Below are 17857 nucleotides of genomic sequence, written 5' to 3'. Positions count from 1 at the left end.
CTTCATAGCCATCGGTGGAATAAATATTTTTCAACGCTGTCTATTTGCCTACCACCTGCTATGTGATCGCTTTACTCACCAAAAAGTCCTAGGACTTTTTGAAAGAGATCACGTGACTGGTAGCGGCTGTTTCCAAGTTCCAAGCATCAGCAATCATGATCAGAGCGTTCGTTTTAATCCTTCAATTTTGTAATGTTTGCTTTCTTGGATTATTTTACTGTACGTTATCAGGTGAGCAGGCGTGCCATATTATTTGACTAGCAGTAATATAAGCTAGTTTCTCGGCAGTTCTAATTTCAACACTAGTCTGAATGTTCACTACCGTAGCTGTGATCATCTCGACAATCGCTTTCCGTAATTACGCAGTAAAAACATTCATCAAATTTATTTTAGCTGCACGTCTGCCTTAATTATTGTTAAATAACGTTCTCGAAGCCTTTATTCGAGTAAGGCGTTATTGAGACGGAACTAGCTCTGCCATCGAAGCTATCTGTGTTGTCGTGTTACCGGCCCGCTCAGTCAGCGGTCAGCAGAGATGGCAGTAATGACATTACTGTAATGAAATTACAGTAATTAAGTTACTTTTCGGAATAATGAGTAATGGGATGAAATATTTATCTCAGATAGTAAGTCAGTAATGTAACTAATTACTTTTAGGGAGTGATTTCGAGAAAATTAGTCATTACTTTGAAATTACTTTTGTCCTAAATTATAAAGTTTGTTTGCAAGCTTTAAAAAGAAGAGACAAATTTCTTCGCCTTTTGAAATATTGTGAAACAGCATCAGAGGAAATAAATGACAGCCACCTGAGCGCAGAGCATCGTGCGAAAGCTGGACAGACGCAAAAAGGAGGGCTGGAGAGGTGAAGAAGAAACGCTTACGTGTAGACCTCGCTGGAAGGCAACGGCTTGCGAACTCCAGGCACAACAGATTAACGGCGTTGCTTCATCACGACGATACTATACTTTGTGCATCCCTAAGCTGACAGAGTGGTGAAAGCTGCAAGCTAACCAAAACAAATCAAACACCTTCCTTTCATAACCTGACCTGTCGCATTCTCTGCGCGTAGGTATGAACAAGACCGCAGTTACGTGACGAACGATAGACGTGTGACTGCACACGAACACGTAGCTTCCACCGTTCATCCCTAAGCTGACAGTGCGTCAGCTTAGGGATGAACGGCTCATAGGTTGCAAGGCGACGGGCACATCACCAATGAGTTAAACATACTTTAAAATCTGAGAGGACAGGACAAACGGATCCCCAGCTTTGTACTTTCGTCAAGCAATGTCAAACCGTAAGCTTCGACCATTGTGAACAACAAACGACCGGAATGAATAGTTAATTCAAAATGCATTTTCAAAGCCCCAGAACGTTTCGTGCGTCCTCAAGCAAAGTAGGTGTCGCTCGCGGTATGCTTTGGAAAGTTTATTCGGGAATAATCCTACAAGCAGATATCGCACGCCGTTTGTTGGGAAAGTGCACAATTTAGGAAGCTCGCGCCATTCCTGAACTGGCGACGCTTTCTGCTTAGCAATTATCCGGGCCCTTCGTGTAACAATGCGCCAAAAGTTGGGCTCTTCGGGTATTGGGGAAAAATGCTCCTTGAAAGGAATGACCGAGAATAGGTCAATTATGCTGGCGACAATGCTTCATGGCAATGCAGTGGAGGGTACAGGCACGCATTCCCTTTCCCATTTTCCTATAAAGCAAACGATTCAAGTCAGTATGAATAATATTATTAATAATATTATTAATCGGTCAAATGATTAATCCATGAATCAATCAGTCACTGTTTATTATAGTGCCCAGAAAATACCAATCGATCTTTGTGCTTGCACACTTAAAAGAAACAGGCAAAACACACACACACAAACGAACATACACACGAGTGCAGAAGGGGAACGTAGTTCACCAGTCTGAGACTAAAAATATTAACAAGTGCAAAAGACACTAAAATCAACGAGGCAAATCAAAAGAGAAAAACAGAGGCATCCCCTGGTGTGAAAGCAAACAGTAAATACTTGGATATCGTAGTGACAAACATCAACACTTCAACTGATCATCTTTTTTCTTGCAGGAGGAATCATCGAACACTCAGTCGATCTTTGGATCGGGCTGAAATGTTGAGCTATATAAAAAGATGACTGAAGCCGTGTATGCAGAAGTGGAATTTTAAAGCTCACTTGGACAGAAGGCTGGGAGAGGTAAGCAAGCCGTGCAGCGTCTTAAGAAAAAAAAAAAAAAAAGAAACATTTGTTTTCACCCGACGTTGCTGCAGGCTCAGCAAGTTGACGAGTAGCAAGTTACGACCAAAATCTAACAAGGAACACCTTTCTCAAGGTAACCATATTTAAAGATAACAACACTATTGTTTTCAACTCACTCGTCATAGGAACCGCTAGTTTTGGGAATCCCGTTCCAAACAACCGAGGCCTACTCTAGCTAGAACCTAACTAAGGAACACTACAGCGTCAAAACAGCGGCCGGCCTTTTTATTTATTTCGTTAATAATAATAATTATTATTATAATAATATTAAATAATAGCAAAAATAAAATTTTATTTGAGAAGAGGAACATATCCCCGGTTCAACGCAGGTTCGTCAAAGCCTTCAAGGGCTTGTGGGACAATATTAAGGTTGCAGAGGTATCAAAATAAGTATCACACATACACACGCAAAACATAAATATGAACAAAATAACTTGTCGAATTTATTAGTTTTTACAGCAGTTCCAGCTGAAGCCTTGGGCTCCCAGTATAAAAAAAATATAACTAAATTGCTTTGGATGCCACTACACTGGCGGTTGTTTGAAGACATTTCTACAAAACGTAGGAGCAAGTGCTATTGTCGCAGTCTTCGCGAAGTCGAACTTCTGGCTGATGAATCTTTCGTGAGCTGTGAAGCCGGAGAGCGGGCTGCAGTATTTGCTCACTGTTCTCTAGAATTGTGGAGAACAACCAGCAAGTATGCATAGGCGCAAGCTCGCTTGCACCTCTGCATTTAATTGCATTATAATCATAAAGCGCAAGTGCAACGCGCTAGCGAGCGCCGTAGCACATTACACTCGGCGGCGTGTTTCCAGAATACCTGCCATTAGATCCATTTTGTTTGCGTGCTATATTATTTCACACGAAAAGTCGAAAAGACAAGTCGATGTGGTGCAGTGGATAGCACACCCGACCGGATACCCCCCCCCCCCCCCCCCCCCCCCCCCTCCCGATTATCTTGCCATTCGGAGGCTTCGCTTATTTTATTCTTTTCGGTTTAAGTACTGTTCACTCATCTGCATATTTTCGATTATTACCTCTTTGGAGGCCGCCCAAGATAACGAAGGTGCTCCTGAGAGAGTTTCTTACAAACATAACGTGCTTTAAAACATACTAGGTGACCGGACAACTCTATTTGCAGCTAAGGACCCAATATATTTTATTATATTGTTGGGCTCAATTCTTCCTTTATGCATAATCTAAGTATAGGAAGAGAACAGATGCCAACCGAAGCATGCACGGGCACGAAATTTTGTAGGTTTAATTCAGAAATACTCTCATGTTTAACAGAAAGTTATTGCTTATTTTACTACTCTGGAGCAAGCAACAAACAACGGTAACTAACGGCAGGTGGAAGCCTGAAGCAGAGCCTGAGGCGGGGGCAAACACGCCTCAATGATTCAAGCGATAGCCTTTAGGCGGCACTTGGATTTGTTTAGGCCTATCGGGTAAGCAAATACGTGAGTCGGCTAAAGGCTGTGCATGAATCACTAGAACGTGTTTACCTAAACCTTGCCTCACCCCCTCCCCTCTCATCTCTCTCTGTCTGTAACTTGGCAACGTATCCTGGATAAAAACGAGCCATCCAGGGTGGCAGAATGGGCCTGTTAGCTTAATTTACTAAGGCTTTTATCCAGGCTTTTTATTTCAATTTTCGGTTGTACAAAAAGAAAGATGCCGGACGAAAGCTGCCGTTAAAGACTGACAATGTACGGTCTCACCGACACGCGTTGAGAAACAATGAAAATATCACGAAATCCAAACAAAAAAAACCGTTTCCGAATACAACGTTAGCAAATATCGCTTGCGTTGTCTGTACGTGATCGCAGTGCCAGGTGTTGCCATTTTGCCGGCCCGAAAATTTGTTAATTTGAATTTGTTTCATGGAGCGAATACTGTTTTAACAAAAAAAGAAATTGCTTCCTGCTGTATTTTGTATATTCTATACTTTCCAGATTTCCAGAATACTCAGTGTAGATTGCTGAAGATGTGATGTAAATGTAAAAAAAAAAAGCGGTTTTTGCTGTTTCGAATTACGAGCGAATGGCAACGGTTCTTTGGGCACCTTACGTCGCTAGTTTACTTACCTTTGACACCTGTGCTGTACCCCTCTTTTATATGTATCTCCATGTTAAAAAATGTTTCCCTCTGGGTCTACATAGCAACGGATATACCCTATTAGTTGTAATATTTTGGCACTGCTATGATGGTTTGAAATCATGGAACTTGACAAGCCGTGGATTAATACTTAAATTCAAGAAAGGGATAAACATTCGCTAAATGAAAGCTGGATTGTGTTGAAAAAATATCGTGACTGGCACTTGGACAAAGAGATGAAGATAACACAATACATTTTATTCTTGTCCCAGTAGCGCTTTTCTTTTTTGAACATGAACTGTAACAAACTTGCCCAGTTATCTATCCCAATAAAAAATGGATTTACATTAACGTCAATATAGCAAACGTATACCACGTTTGGTAGTAGAGGGAACATGGAACCCACTTTTCCAATAAATATTTCTTAGGTATAAACACAAGTTACATGTTGAGGACCGAGCCTGAGAATGCACAGGACTATTTCGACCAGGCAGCGGTTTCCTGCTCCAAGGTTCACAAAAATGACAATCAAACTGGAACACATGTATTCTTAATGTCTGAGTTATGCCAGGTAAAATCGAAATGGGTCGGTAATTTTCCATCTTCCGTCGATATCTTTCTTTATGAAGTGGTTTAAATTTTGCATTCTTTAGTGCATTAGAAATGTTTTCATCGGCCATAAAAGCACTTTGCTTGTGTACAAGGACGTTTTTAATGGAGGCAACCATTTCGCGGAGGTCACTCAGTTTTATATTCTCAGCCACAGGTGATTTTTGTCCGAAAACTAAACAATACATTCCTCAGGTAATCAACTGTTAATACAGAAAGGGAAGCTGAATCCATATTTGAGCCCCCTGAGTTAATTGAAAAGGTAACGTTACCCGCCAGAACGCCTGAAGACGTCGCAAATGATGAAATGAACCCATCGGAAAGGGAACATGTAGTTATACCGAATATTTTTTTCTAACGCCTCATCTACCGAATTGGTACCCTTATGGCCACTAAGTTGGGTAAGCAAAGTCCACGTTTCTGTAAAATTAGAGATAGCAGAAAGTGACTGGCCCTAAAAGTAATTTCTCTTACCTGCCCGAACAAACGCATTTGCACGATCACGAGCGCAGCGAAATTCGGTTTTAATTGCGTACTTTTGAAAGAACGCCTGAATTTTTCCCTTCGTTTCTCTGCTTTGGATGGCACCTAAAATGCCAGAATTCCGCCAAACGTATTCCTCGCGACGTTTTGTGGCACTCTCAGAAAAAAAGGTGTATTATTACACCCCTTGTCCCATATAATACACCTCAAAACTCCAATTCGACGTACAGCGCCCCATGATCGAACAGGCGTCCCCAAAGTTTACGAGGGGCTTGATAGCCGCGTGGTACAACTTATTAAGGTAGCTGATGTACGTATTATTGACTACAAAAAAGATTATCGGAGTTTTCTTAGCCGTACTGCAAAAGCTTTGTGTTTTCTTTCTTTGGTCTTTGATACGTACTTTAGCAATTTAATAAGGTGTATCGCACCGTTATCAAGCCCCTGGTAAAATTTTGTGCCATCTGTTCGACTATAGGGCGCTGTACGTCGAAATGAAGTTTTGGGGTGTATTATATGGGACAAAAGGGTGTATCGTGATACCCTTTTTTTTAGAGTGTGATTGTGATAGTCTTGTTGGAGTGATTGGTAAAATAACTTCAAATTTGTTGAAAAGTATAGTAGACTTTCGTTATAGAGTTAGTATCCGATCTTACCAATGAAAAGCCTTCGTCAATTTTTTTTATCTACGATTTTAACTTGCTTTCTTGTTTTAGTTGCTAGTTTAATAAAAATTTCGGACGCGACCTGACAAGCTATGAAATATAGATCCGCCTTCATTTTTGATTTACTGCTGATGTGATCATCGAATTTGAGGTACGGAAGTGAATATGATACACGCAAGACGTAATAATTTGATCACCTAAAAGTCCTTCTCGTCTTGGCGAGTGAATCATGCTTTTGATTCCCTCGCTCCAGTCGATCTAGAACTTTTTAAGGAGTTAATATTGAAATCGCCAACTAGGCAAACTATCTCGACAGACGACAGTGAAAGTAGAATATCCCTTCGCTCGTGAAAAAAAAAAGACCTAGATTTGTCGAAAGGGTTCTATAAAGCGCCAAATGTGACCAGCAGCAGTGTGCGTTTCAAATGTTTAAGGAAAGTAACCCAGAGTTAGAAACTCAATTTCAGTAACTTTGCGCAGCCCCCTGGTTTCTCACCAGAACTCCAATACATCTTCACCCTTCATCCGTGCGAAAGACGTTGGTGTAACCGCACAACGAAAATTGGTCGCTCAAGTTATAATAGAAGTTGATCTCTGTTAAACCTAAAATATGAAATTTACTGGTTCAGTAGAGAATATACATCAACCTTTAATGATATTGTATTAAACGAATCGACAACTAAAGTAATTTTTCTCAGCGGGGGACGTGACGTTTTGCAGTGCTTCTTGCCTTAGACGCTACTGGTGTCAGCCGTTTGTCTCTGATTGGGGGTTCTAGTGTGAATTTACAAACTGACATTTTTTTAATCGTGATGTTGCGAATATTGCCGACTCGACTCTAACTGTTCTTGTTTTCAAAACGCGTATATCAAGCAATTATAAAATTCCGCAGTTTTTAAATATTATTTCACTGTCATTTGCGAAGCCATCTTGAGTTTTCTCCTGTTTTATAGAGCAGCATTGCAGAGACTAACTCCTCAACGATTGAGTGAGTTCAAACAAAATATATGCATGTCTTAAATTATAGTTACCTACATTTCGAGGTGTTTTATGAATATCAGAGAATTTGTAAACTGATTTGTGTACACCTTGTGTAGTTGACGGATGTTGTGTCACTTCATGCTTTTGCATAAGGTTGTCAGTGGTGTTGTTGGTTGCACAGCCCTACTGAACTCTGTATATTTAAGTGTTCCTGAAATGTCGAGCTCTGTACGCTCATTGTTTTATCCTTCGGTTTTACATAACACCGATCCCATTACAAGTCTTCAACAGTTGTTTAAGAAATTCGAATCAAACCTAGATAAATTTGGTAATGATATTTCTGGATGCGAACATTCAGGAAGCACACTGATGTCTTAATTTAGTTTTGAAATGTCTACGTTTCTTCTTGCGATGTGAATGTTCATAATTTTGACGCATTGCATCACTAAAGACGCCTCTAGTTGTTTGTGTGGCACTGATAATAAACCAAACGAATGAAAGTCCTATACTACAGGGACCGCAGTATTTAAGGAGTGTTTGTTTACATGTTTAAAAGCCATTAAACGTCCGTCATTAATAGCGGAGGATTTATTCGTTACTATTGCCGTGCTAAATTCAGCTAAAAGGTTTAATTCCCGTGATCTCAGGTCCAGGTCCGCCAGCTTCTTCCCTAAATATAGCCAGGAAACGGAATGGGTGTAAAGGCAACGTGAAGTGAGGTCACGTGATGTCAATTTCCATGCTTAATTCAGCGGAGAAGTATACGGACAGACGAACGGACGCAAGTACGAATTCACGGAGACCTTTTGGGGATCAGGAGGTTTTGTTAAAGAAACATAGCATATTTTAACACCTCCATTCAGAGGGCGCAAGGTCATTGCATCCGTCAGGCGAACTACACTCGCCGGAAAGAATTTTCTCGGCCATGTAGAATCGACCGATCTAACCAGCTAGTTTTGTCACGCCACCGCTGCCGGCAGGGATCATGAGAAATGTAGTTTTTCTGCGCGCGTGACGAAGCCCCTGCAGCTCTGCGGAAGCTGAGCATGAGACGACACGAGGCATCCCGTGCATGCAATGGCACCCGCCCCTTGTGAACTACAGTTATAGCGGCACCACGAAGGCGTGGGACGCTTATGCTGAATTCCCATTGGTGTTCTAATCGCCACCCCGAAGCGGATCCGCTCGTTTTCATCAAATGCGCGAGAAACTGCACAGAATCAACCACGTTCGCAACCGCTTCGCCAATGCGGTTCACCCGCCAGTGTGAGTGAGGCATCAGTGAGACCGGTCTATTGTATACGTCCGCGAAATAGCCGACCGGATGTCCTTTTTTTTTCACAATGCACACGTGGAGCCAGTGGCGTCACGAGGGTCAACGGCACCCGGGGTGGTCTATTGTATACGCCCACGAAATAGCCGAGCGGATGTCCTTTTTTTTTCACAATGCACACGTGGAGCCAGTGGCGTCACGAGGGTCAACGGCACCCGGGGTGGTCTATTGTATACGCCCACGAAATAGCCGAGCGGATGTCCTTTTTTTTCACAATGCACACGTGGAGCCAGTGGCGTCACGAGGGTCAACGGCACCCGGGGTGGTCTATTGTATACGTCCGCGAAATAGCCTAGAATATGTCCTTTTTTTTTCACAATGCACACGTGAAGCCAGTGGCGTCACGAGGGTCAACGACACCCGGGGTGGTCTATTGTATACGTACGCGAAATAGCCAAGCGGATGTCCTTTTTTTCACAATGCGCACGTGAAGCCAGTGGCGTCACGAGGGTCAACGGCACCCGGGGTGGTCTATTGTATACGTACGCGAAATAGCCGAGCGGATGTCCTTTTTTTTCACAATGCACACGTGGAGCCAGTGGCGTCACGAGGGTCAACGGCACCCGGGGTGGTCTATTGTATACGTCCGCGAAATAGCCTAGAATATGTCCTTTTTTTTTCACAATGCACACGTGAAGCCAGTGGCGTCACGAGGGTCAACGACACCCGGGGTGGTCTATTGTATACGTACGCGAAATAGCCAAGCGGATGGCCTTTTTTTCACAATGCGCACGTGAAGCCAGTGGCGTCACGAGGGTCAACGGCACCCGGGGTGGTCTATTGTATACGTCCGCGAAATAGCCTAGAATATGTCCTTTTTTTTTCACAATGCACACGTGAAGCCAGTGGCGTCACGAGGGTCAACGACACCCGGGGTGGTCTATTGTATACGTACGCGAAATAGCCTAGAATATGTCCTTTTTTTTTCACAATGCACACGTGAAGCCAGTGGCGTCACGAGGGTCAACGACACCCGGGGTGGTCTATTGTATACGTACGCGAAATAGCCAAGCGGATGTCCTTTTTTTCACAATGCGCACGTGGAGCCAGTGGCGTCACGAGGGTCAACGGCACCCGGGGTGGTCTATTGTATACGTCCGCGAAATAGCCTAGAATATGTCCTTTTTTTTTCACAATGCACACGTGAAGCCAGTGGCGTCACGAGGGTCAACGACACCCGGGGTGGTCTATTGTATACGTACGCGAAATAGCCAAGCGGATGTCCTTTTTTTCACAATGCGCACGTGAAGCCAGTGGCGTCACGAGGGTCAACGGCACCCGGGGTGGTCTATTGTATACGCCCACGAAATAGCCGAGCGGATGTCCTTTTTTTTCACAATGCACACGTGGAGCCAGTGGCGTCACGAGGGTCAACGGCACCCGGGGTGGTCTATTGTATACGTCCGCGAAATAGCCTAGAATATGTCCTTTTTTTTTCACAATGCACACGTGAAGCCAGTGGCGTCACGAGGGTCAACGACACCCGGGGTGGTCTATTGTATACGTACGCGAAATAGCCAAGCGGATGTCCTTTTTTTCACAATGCGCACGTGAAGCCAGTGGCGTCACGAGGGTCAACGGCACCCGGGGTGGTCTATTGTATACGTCCGCGAAATAGCCTAGAATATGTCCTTTTTTTTTCACAATGCACACGTGAAGCCAGTGGCGTCACGAGGGTCAACGACACCCGGGGTGGTCTATTGTATACGTACGCGAAATAGCCAAGCGGATGTCCTTTTTTTCACAATGCGCACGTGAAGCCAGTGGCGTCACGAGGGTCAACGGCACCCGGGGTGGTCTATTGTATACGTACGCGAAATAGCCGAGCGGATGTCCTTTTTTTTTACAATGCACACGTGCAGCCAGTGGCGTCACGAGGGTCAATGGCACCCGGTGCGGAGCCCCCGCGACACCAACCCCCCCCCCCCCCCCCCCCCGCTCTTGCGTGGCCCGCCGCGACTCCCTCCCACGCTCTCGTGGCCCGCCACCACAGCCCCCTGAGCCCTGCACCCGAGGTGGTCCGCCCCCCCCCCCTCCCCCTTGTGACGCCACTGCGTGGAGCACACCAACATCTCTGACCATCATTCCAGTGACAACGACTGCGAACAGGATGGCAATGTTAACTAAAAAAGAACATAAAGCGCCCCGCGTACACTCATGATCAAAAGAAATACGAACAACGGAGCGCGCACCACCCCGACCCTGCAAAACCTTCAGGCGGAAAGGGGTGATACTACTCCGCCAAGATTCTTACCGGTGTTTGCCACAGTCTCCTGTAAACTCGACTATACGTGTCGCGGCACTCGCTTTATTCATAGTACGTTCAGCCATGAATTGCTGCGCTTCGTAAACAAAGCACCATCAGTGATTGCACGAAAACGAGGGCACACAAAATTGACCATTTTCACTTGGAGCGTGGAGTGAGCTCACTGCGTGCGATTTCTTTCACTGAACCAAAATCGTGCTTTATTGCAACATAATGATTGCATCGATGCGCACCAGCCAGAGTGCCAAAGGTTTATTGGAGAACGATTCCCCTTCTATAGTCCGTTTCACTCTACGTTTGAAAGCAGCCGACGCGTGTAATCCGATGAAGCCAAACGAATAGTACCAAAAGTGCACCGTCAGGGCGCACATCGTCTTTGTGCATTTGATAACCTTGTAGTAAAATGGATAAATGGGCTAGTTGGTACATCATCGTCCAAACCAGGCACGTAGCCAGGATTTAGTTTCAGGTTGGGGGGGGGGGGGGGCGCCGCCGCCTATGAAAAAATGATGCATGAGGGAGAGGGGGAGAGGAGGTCCCAGCGAAATGAAAGATTTCGGGGGGGGGGGGGGAGGTGGCCCCATGGCGCCCCCCCCCTTTGGCTACATGCCTGGTCCAAACCAATCACGGACGGTCAATGCGCCGCCATCCCGCCCTTTAGGTGCGTGATTACCAGTCATGGGTAAGTTACTTTTAAAAAGTAATTCGTTACAGTTACAGTTACTTTCAGAAAAAAGTAGCGATGTTACCGTTACAGTTACCGCAACAGAAGAGTAACTCGTTAAGTTACAGTTACTTTTAAAAAGTAACGACGTTACTTTTCAGTTACTTTTCTATAACACAAAAAAGAAATTGAGAAAAAACTAGAAAACGCCCCTCACAATGTTTTATTGCATAAAACTAAAAAGTACGATTTTTACTTCATATTGTAACTTAGCAGCAGTTGCTTCTTGAAGTTAGTGTTTGAAAGTTTCCACGCCAGAGTAGTGGCGCAAATCAAGATACGAGACATGAGCAGTGCTGAGCAGTGGCGCTAATCAAAACACGAGACATGCGCAGTGCCCTGCACGTGTATTGTTGTTTCACGGTTGATTCATCCAATTAAAAAGCGTTTACACAGAAAGAAAAAACCACAATATAGGTGGTACTTCAAGACACTAAGATGTAAGTGTTCAGTCACAAAGTACAAGCGTGTGCGTAAAGATAACTAGATATTTTTTTATAAAATCTACACGTGGCTGTATTCGGGTCGTAACTCGCGAGAAAGAACGTATTCACAACTTTGTGCAAGGCCATGTTGACACTCGAAATGTCGGAATAGACGATTTGGAAAGTGCAAGGAATGGCTGAATTGCGCTCGTTCAGTGATATATTATTCATAAAACACTGGAAAGTAACGACAAAAGTAACGTCGTTACTTTCATCGTTACCTCAGAAAAAAGTAATAGAACTACAGTTACAAGTTACGTTTTAAAAAAGGAACTCGTTACAGTTACAAGTTACCAAAAAAGTAATGAAGTTACAGTAACGCGTTACTAGTAACGCGCTACTACCTAAGACTGGTGATTACTCTAGCCGTCTAGGGCAAACCGTCGAACACTACGAGCACCGTGCTTTTCACTTTTGGCGCCGCTTCGTTTGTTTAGTGCTATCGCAGCATCGGCTTCGGTCGGAATTGAAGCTCAATGTAGTTCCGTTGCTTCAGTCGAATGAGTAAGCAGAATCTCTAAAGGCGTACGAAACTCCTGTGACTGCGGGACCTGGCGCCGCAGTGCCGCTAATACCTTCGAAGGCGCCACGCCATTATTCCTGCCACCCACTCAAGAGCACAGCGTGAAGGCAGCGCCGAATCAGATATGTAGACTCTCACGCGATGAATAAAATGCACAAACCGTCACTTGATTTTAATAAGTGCCAAGTTGTTTCGGCGGCACCCTCTTACGGTTTCCGCTCGCCACGTCAAAACCATGCAGGATTTGCCTCGATGTGATTGGCAGCAGTTGCTTTTTTTTTGTGAACAGGCAATGGGGCAGGCATGATCAGCGCACAATAAGCTATGGTTTGGGCAATAGCGAATGCCGACCACATCGGCGCTTTTGGTCCCGCACGTCGCTAATACTGCCCACATTTGTCGATATGAGGCGCGCTATATAAATCGAGTGGTTGCCGCTCCGTTTTTCATGTTTATGTTTCCTGTGACTGCGCGTCGCGGGAAACGCGAACACTTCACGGATGCGCATTTTTACTTGCCATATAACGTACTTTTGAAGGCCACTTCGGTAAGCAGAGAAAAGCAGTTGGACTTTTGATGTTCAAATATGACCTTTCAATAGAGAAAACGCCAAACACATCGCACGTCCACAAAAAAGAAAAAAAAATGTTTTGAGGACTTTTAACCTTCAAGTGAAGCATAAACAACGTTTCCGAACCTGCCGTTCGGAAACCTTGTTTATGCTTCACCTAAAGGTTAAAAACGCTCAAAACTTTTGCCACTTTTTCTTTTTTCCCCTTTTTTCCGAGGAAGTAACATGTTATTTGTAAAGATCACGTTAAAAAAAATATCCGTCCCTGTTCTGAAAACAAATGGAGGTGAAGACCTGATATACGATTGCGACGACCGTTGTACTAAAAATCCTTTTCCCTTGTGACGGCAAGTCTCTTTGAATTTGTTCAAGACTACGCAATGTTTCCGGCTGCCTTCTTCGTGTTTCTAAAAGCGGCTCTTCTAGTCTCTTCAAGTAAGTTTGTCAGAAAGTCGCAATTGAAAGTAGATATTTTATAAAATAACGCCGCGCGTAAATTTTCTCACTTAGCGCGTACCATAATTCGTAGATATATGAGGAGCATATTTGTTCAAATACGACGCAATAATAAATTGCGTCAAAGATATACTACTAATGTATTGTATTTTTTCTTTTTTTCGAACCATATCGTTGGTGCAATTTTATTGTTTCATACAGTTTTCTCAAAACCTATTATTACAAAAATCTAGTCAGTCTGAATTTCAATGGCATTTTTTTCTAGAAACGGAATAGGTACTTTGCTGTACTTTTGACTGATGTTTCGAATCGCCGATTACCTTATGATGTGCACCTTCCTACAATATGAAAGTCCCACTAGAGAATGTATTTCAAGGTAGATATGCCGAATTCGTTTTGACAAAGGAAACATTTCTTAGTTTGAAAAAACAAATTCTACTTTCTTCTTTAGCCTCATTCATAATTATATGTGTCTGAAAAGTGCGGACTTAACACCAACGCTTCAACTGATTAGGCGAAGATGTCTCATATTGCAAGAAACTGTATGTCGTTTAACTTTAAGCCAGAGCGAAGCCGACGCTATTAGCCCAATATCCCAATTCAAGCAGCGTCAAAACAGAACGTCGTCTTTCAGCGCGCATGTTATCATTGGCTTGGCCAATCAAGCCTAGGCGTGTGCGGTTACCTTACACTTTTATTTTATCATCTTTCGCTTGTCTTGTGTGACTTCCAGCATTTGACTTCAATCAGACTTATAATAAAATATCGTATAGATATAATAAATTTTTATTTATTTATTTTGAGTTACCTCTAAAGGCCCCATTGGGGCAGTAAATACGAAAGAATGCTGCGTGAAATTTCGTAATTAATAAGCAGGTATCTCTAAACAATAAATTTTAATTTTCTCGTTTTTTTACTGTCATTACGGCTAGTTTAGTCTGCAGACGTATGAAGATTTCAAAAAGAGCGCCACTTTAATTAGCTTCTTTTGGTAAAACATTTGCTCCTTTTTGCGCTCCTGGAGTGTGAGGAATCAACAGGCAAAACTCCCCTCTACATACAAGGTCGAAAGCCCAAAAATACATGACTTCCTGTGAACTCTAGTTTTAGGTCTAAATACTCTAGTGTTACCCCATCCTGGAGCTCGTAAGTAAACCTCAGTGCTCCGGAGGTTTCAGCAAAAGCTTCCAGCACTGCTTTGACGACATCATTGTCGGGTGCCACTCCGCCCCCCCCCCCCCCCCCCTCCCCTTTTCCGCGCGAACAACTTTTGTGGCCACCATGTAATCGTCCACATATGTTAACAGCCTAAGAGCACACTTGCCGTCCAAGTTTTGTTTAATGGCTCGATCGCACATTGCCAAACATGCATCACAAAGTACGGGGGCTACAGTATAGCCTATGAATATGTTTTGCGTTCTGTAGGGAGTAACCACTTTCAAACCGAAATAACGTCGAATGCATATACAGCTTGATCACTTCCATGAATCGTTCAATTGACGTACCACTTGCGTTCTGAAACTGAAGCACTCCATCTGTCTTGACACAGTCACGTATCGAAGCAAATAAACGCTAACCGGGAACGGAATAAAACACTTCCTCAAAGTAGATATTAAAAAACGCCTCCGGGTTCGTGCTTTAAAGATCTCTAAGGAACTCGACAACAGCTTGTGAGGTCTACACGAGAGACGGGTGGAATAATTAAAACGTTCCCAAGTGTTTCTGAAGGAATTAGCTAACCAGTGTTTGCCAAGCGCCCATCTCAGTAACAATGGTCGTAAATAAATGGCCCAGCTTGCGAGTTTTTACAGCAAAAAAGGCCCCTAGGCGGTTGTTCTTGCTCTTCCTAACGCCCTTCTCCAAGTTAGCCAGCGCCAGACCATTACACAACCTCAGTGCAGCAATGTTAACCTTCTTCGGACCGAACGAAATTAAAGTTATTAAGAATAGCCGCGCTCGACTTAGACTTATACATGTCCTGTGGTAGCATAACAAAACTTGCGCCCTTGTCTACCTTTGGAAAACCAAGCTCGTTTTTTTGGGTGAACGAAACAACCCTTTCAAACGTCCTCCCACCTAGCATTGACGACGTACGATTGTTTGTGTCAGAACGTAACAAACAGTCAACACATTGTATAATACATCCTTTCCTTTTCTCCTGTATCAGACCTATCTTAAACCTTCCGCACCACAGCTACTGTTCACGCGGTTTCAAATGTGGTTTGACGCTGTACTTCAGGCCTTTTGCGAGAGTTCTCAACACTTATCCTGAAAGCTTAGCAATTGCAATCATGTCTGCTTAGGCATCCCACATCTAACTCGTTGCGAAACAAGTTTTTTCACTCTTTTCAGCAGATGCTGGCGTTCGCGATGTTTTCGGAATCCCGTTGGTAAAGAGCCGTCACACATATACAACACTTTCAGGTAGTCGTGCAGTAGACGTACCGGCCTCCAGTTCCTCAGGAGATCCGAACGCGTTTTCAGCACCCTGAGGACTCCTTTGGCATGACCCCGGAAAGGCTGCATGCAAATACTCTCAATTTGGGTTGGCAGCAGCGATCGAAAGAGGGAAATCATTTACCCCTGCACCGCGGAACTTGTTTGTGTCATCCTTCTTCTGACAACATCACGATCGTTGAAAGATGAGCTGATAAGACACAGGAAATGATTAGATGCTTATGAAATAAAAAAAGCAGGGCAAAAACAACTTCGAAACCCAAACTTCAGTTTACTTCCAAAAAGAAAAATAAGACAACCTATTTGGACATGTGTTTGCACGATACTGATACGGTGATTTGCTGCGTTTTTTCATAGATAAATACTTAGTTGTCAGTTCATCGTTCGTGGTGTGTGCTTCTTCTCTCCCTTCTCCGTTTTGCTGTGCACTATTTCATACACTGCTTAAACACAAACAAAGTCGCCCACATCACCACTTCAATCCGACACATATAAATCGACCTTGCACCGACTGCGAGAAGGAAGGCAAAGTTAAATAAAAAAGAAGCTAGATCGCACCACATACATGGAACAGTTAGTTTAGATCTTCGCCACGCCGTCTGTTGCGCCGCAAACTATACTATGTTTCACCCCAAGGGCCCTAAACTCGTCAAACGCAAGGTTGGGCCGAGGTTCACGGAGCGCACCGATTAAAATATACCGACGATGATTTTGTGTTTTTTCTCCGGCGTCCAATCGGCGCGCTCCTCGAACTTTCGGCTCCAACTTTGTGTTTGACGAGTTTAGGGTTTAGGACTAAAACAGTCAATATGAGAAAGACTTGGAGCACGTGAGAAGTTCGGTGGAGCGCTAAGGTTCCCGTCCGTGCAGCAGGAGCAAGGCTACAGTTACGACAACCCGCCGCCGCGGTTTATCCGTCTGTTGCCCGCGTTTTGTCGGCTATGCATTGTACCTGTTGAACATATGGTAAGTTTAGAGCACTACTGCGCTTCCCTCGCGTTTAAGCTATTTCTAAAATGACTTCTTAAGTGGCTTTCGATGACGCTCAGAAATTTTTTAGTTGAAATCATTTGTTCATTTTCGCTAAATAAATCGTTACTTTTTAATTATCCTACTCAAAACAATGAGTAGGAGAATCCATGTCCCCCCGGCCGCATAACTCTCCTGCACAAACCGCATTGGTGTAGCTTTCACGGCTTTTCCCAAACAAATCTGTTCAAGACCGACACACAGAATCTTTTTCTGCAGGGCAGAAAACCCCTTTCTCAGTTTTCATCTGTCCATTTCCTCTCACACCCTTTTATCTTCCTCTCCCCACTGGAGCGGGCCTCTAAGCTACCCTCCCCCCCCCCCCCCCCCCCCCAACTGGAAGAAGGAGGGTCTCCCTCTTTTTCACAGATAGAGCAAATTAAGGGAAAGTGTCCTCCTTTCTGGTTGTTGGTCTTCCTTTGAACTTAAGATGAAACAACCTGTGTACAGGATGTTTAGATTTAATTCGAAGATATCTCATAAAACAAGACACGAAAGCGTTATTAATGTTGAATTGCTTTGTTTATTAATGTTGAAATACCTAAAATCAACGTACCGTTTTAATTAAAACTCTGTCGAGCTTTATTGAAAATCACTGAAGTAGCATATGAAGCATGTAGATATCCCAGGAGTGCCTCGAAATTACCAGTCGTTCAATAGGCGCAACGCAGTCGCGGCGAAAACACAAATTACAAATCCATTCTCGTTTTGTGTTATCCATGGTATCTACAAGCTTATTTTATACGTTATGAACTGGAATAGGGTGGTTCCAGTGTCGTTTCTGTAGGCTAACATATGTTCGCTGTTTCATTAAAAATGGCCGGGTGGTCACTACACAAACAATTGCTGATATTTGTAGTAATATTCATTTAGTGTTGGTGCGAATTATAAATTAAACGATACCAAAC

At 43.7% G+C, this 17857-nt stretch overlaps 1 protein-coding gene across 1 annotated transcript in view; it reads left to right on the top strand.

Moving 5' to 3' along the window:
• The first annotated feature begins 13387 nt into the window (after nt 1-13387).
• The window catches only part of LOC115313567, a 71795-nt gene continuing 67325 nt past the window's right edge, over nt 13388-17857 (top strand). The window contains exon 1 of the mRNA XM_040220262.1: nt 13388-13442. Within this exon, the coding sequence (XP_040076196.1) occupies nt 13388-13442 (55 nt within the window). The remainder of the gene's footprint in view (nt 13443-17857) is intronic.

Source organism: Ixodes scapularis, unplaced genomic scaffold (genome assembly GCF_016920785.2).
Source record: "Ixodes scapularis isolate PalLabHiFi unplaced genomic scaffold, ASM1692078v2 PGA_scaffold4__175_contigs__length_147842914, whole genome shotgun sequence".
Taxonomy (NCBI): domain Eukaryota; kingdom Metazoa; phylum Arthropoda; class Arachnida; order Ixodida; family Ixodidae; genus Ixodes; species Ixodes scapularis.
Note: the sequence above shows the minus strand (reverse complement) of the source record. Positions and strands in the feature narration are given on the sequence as shown.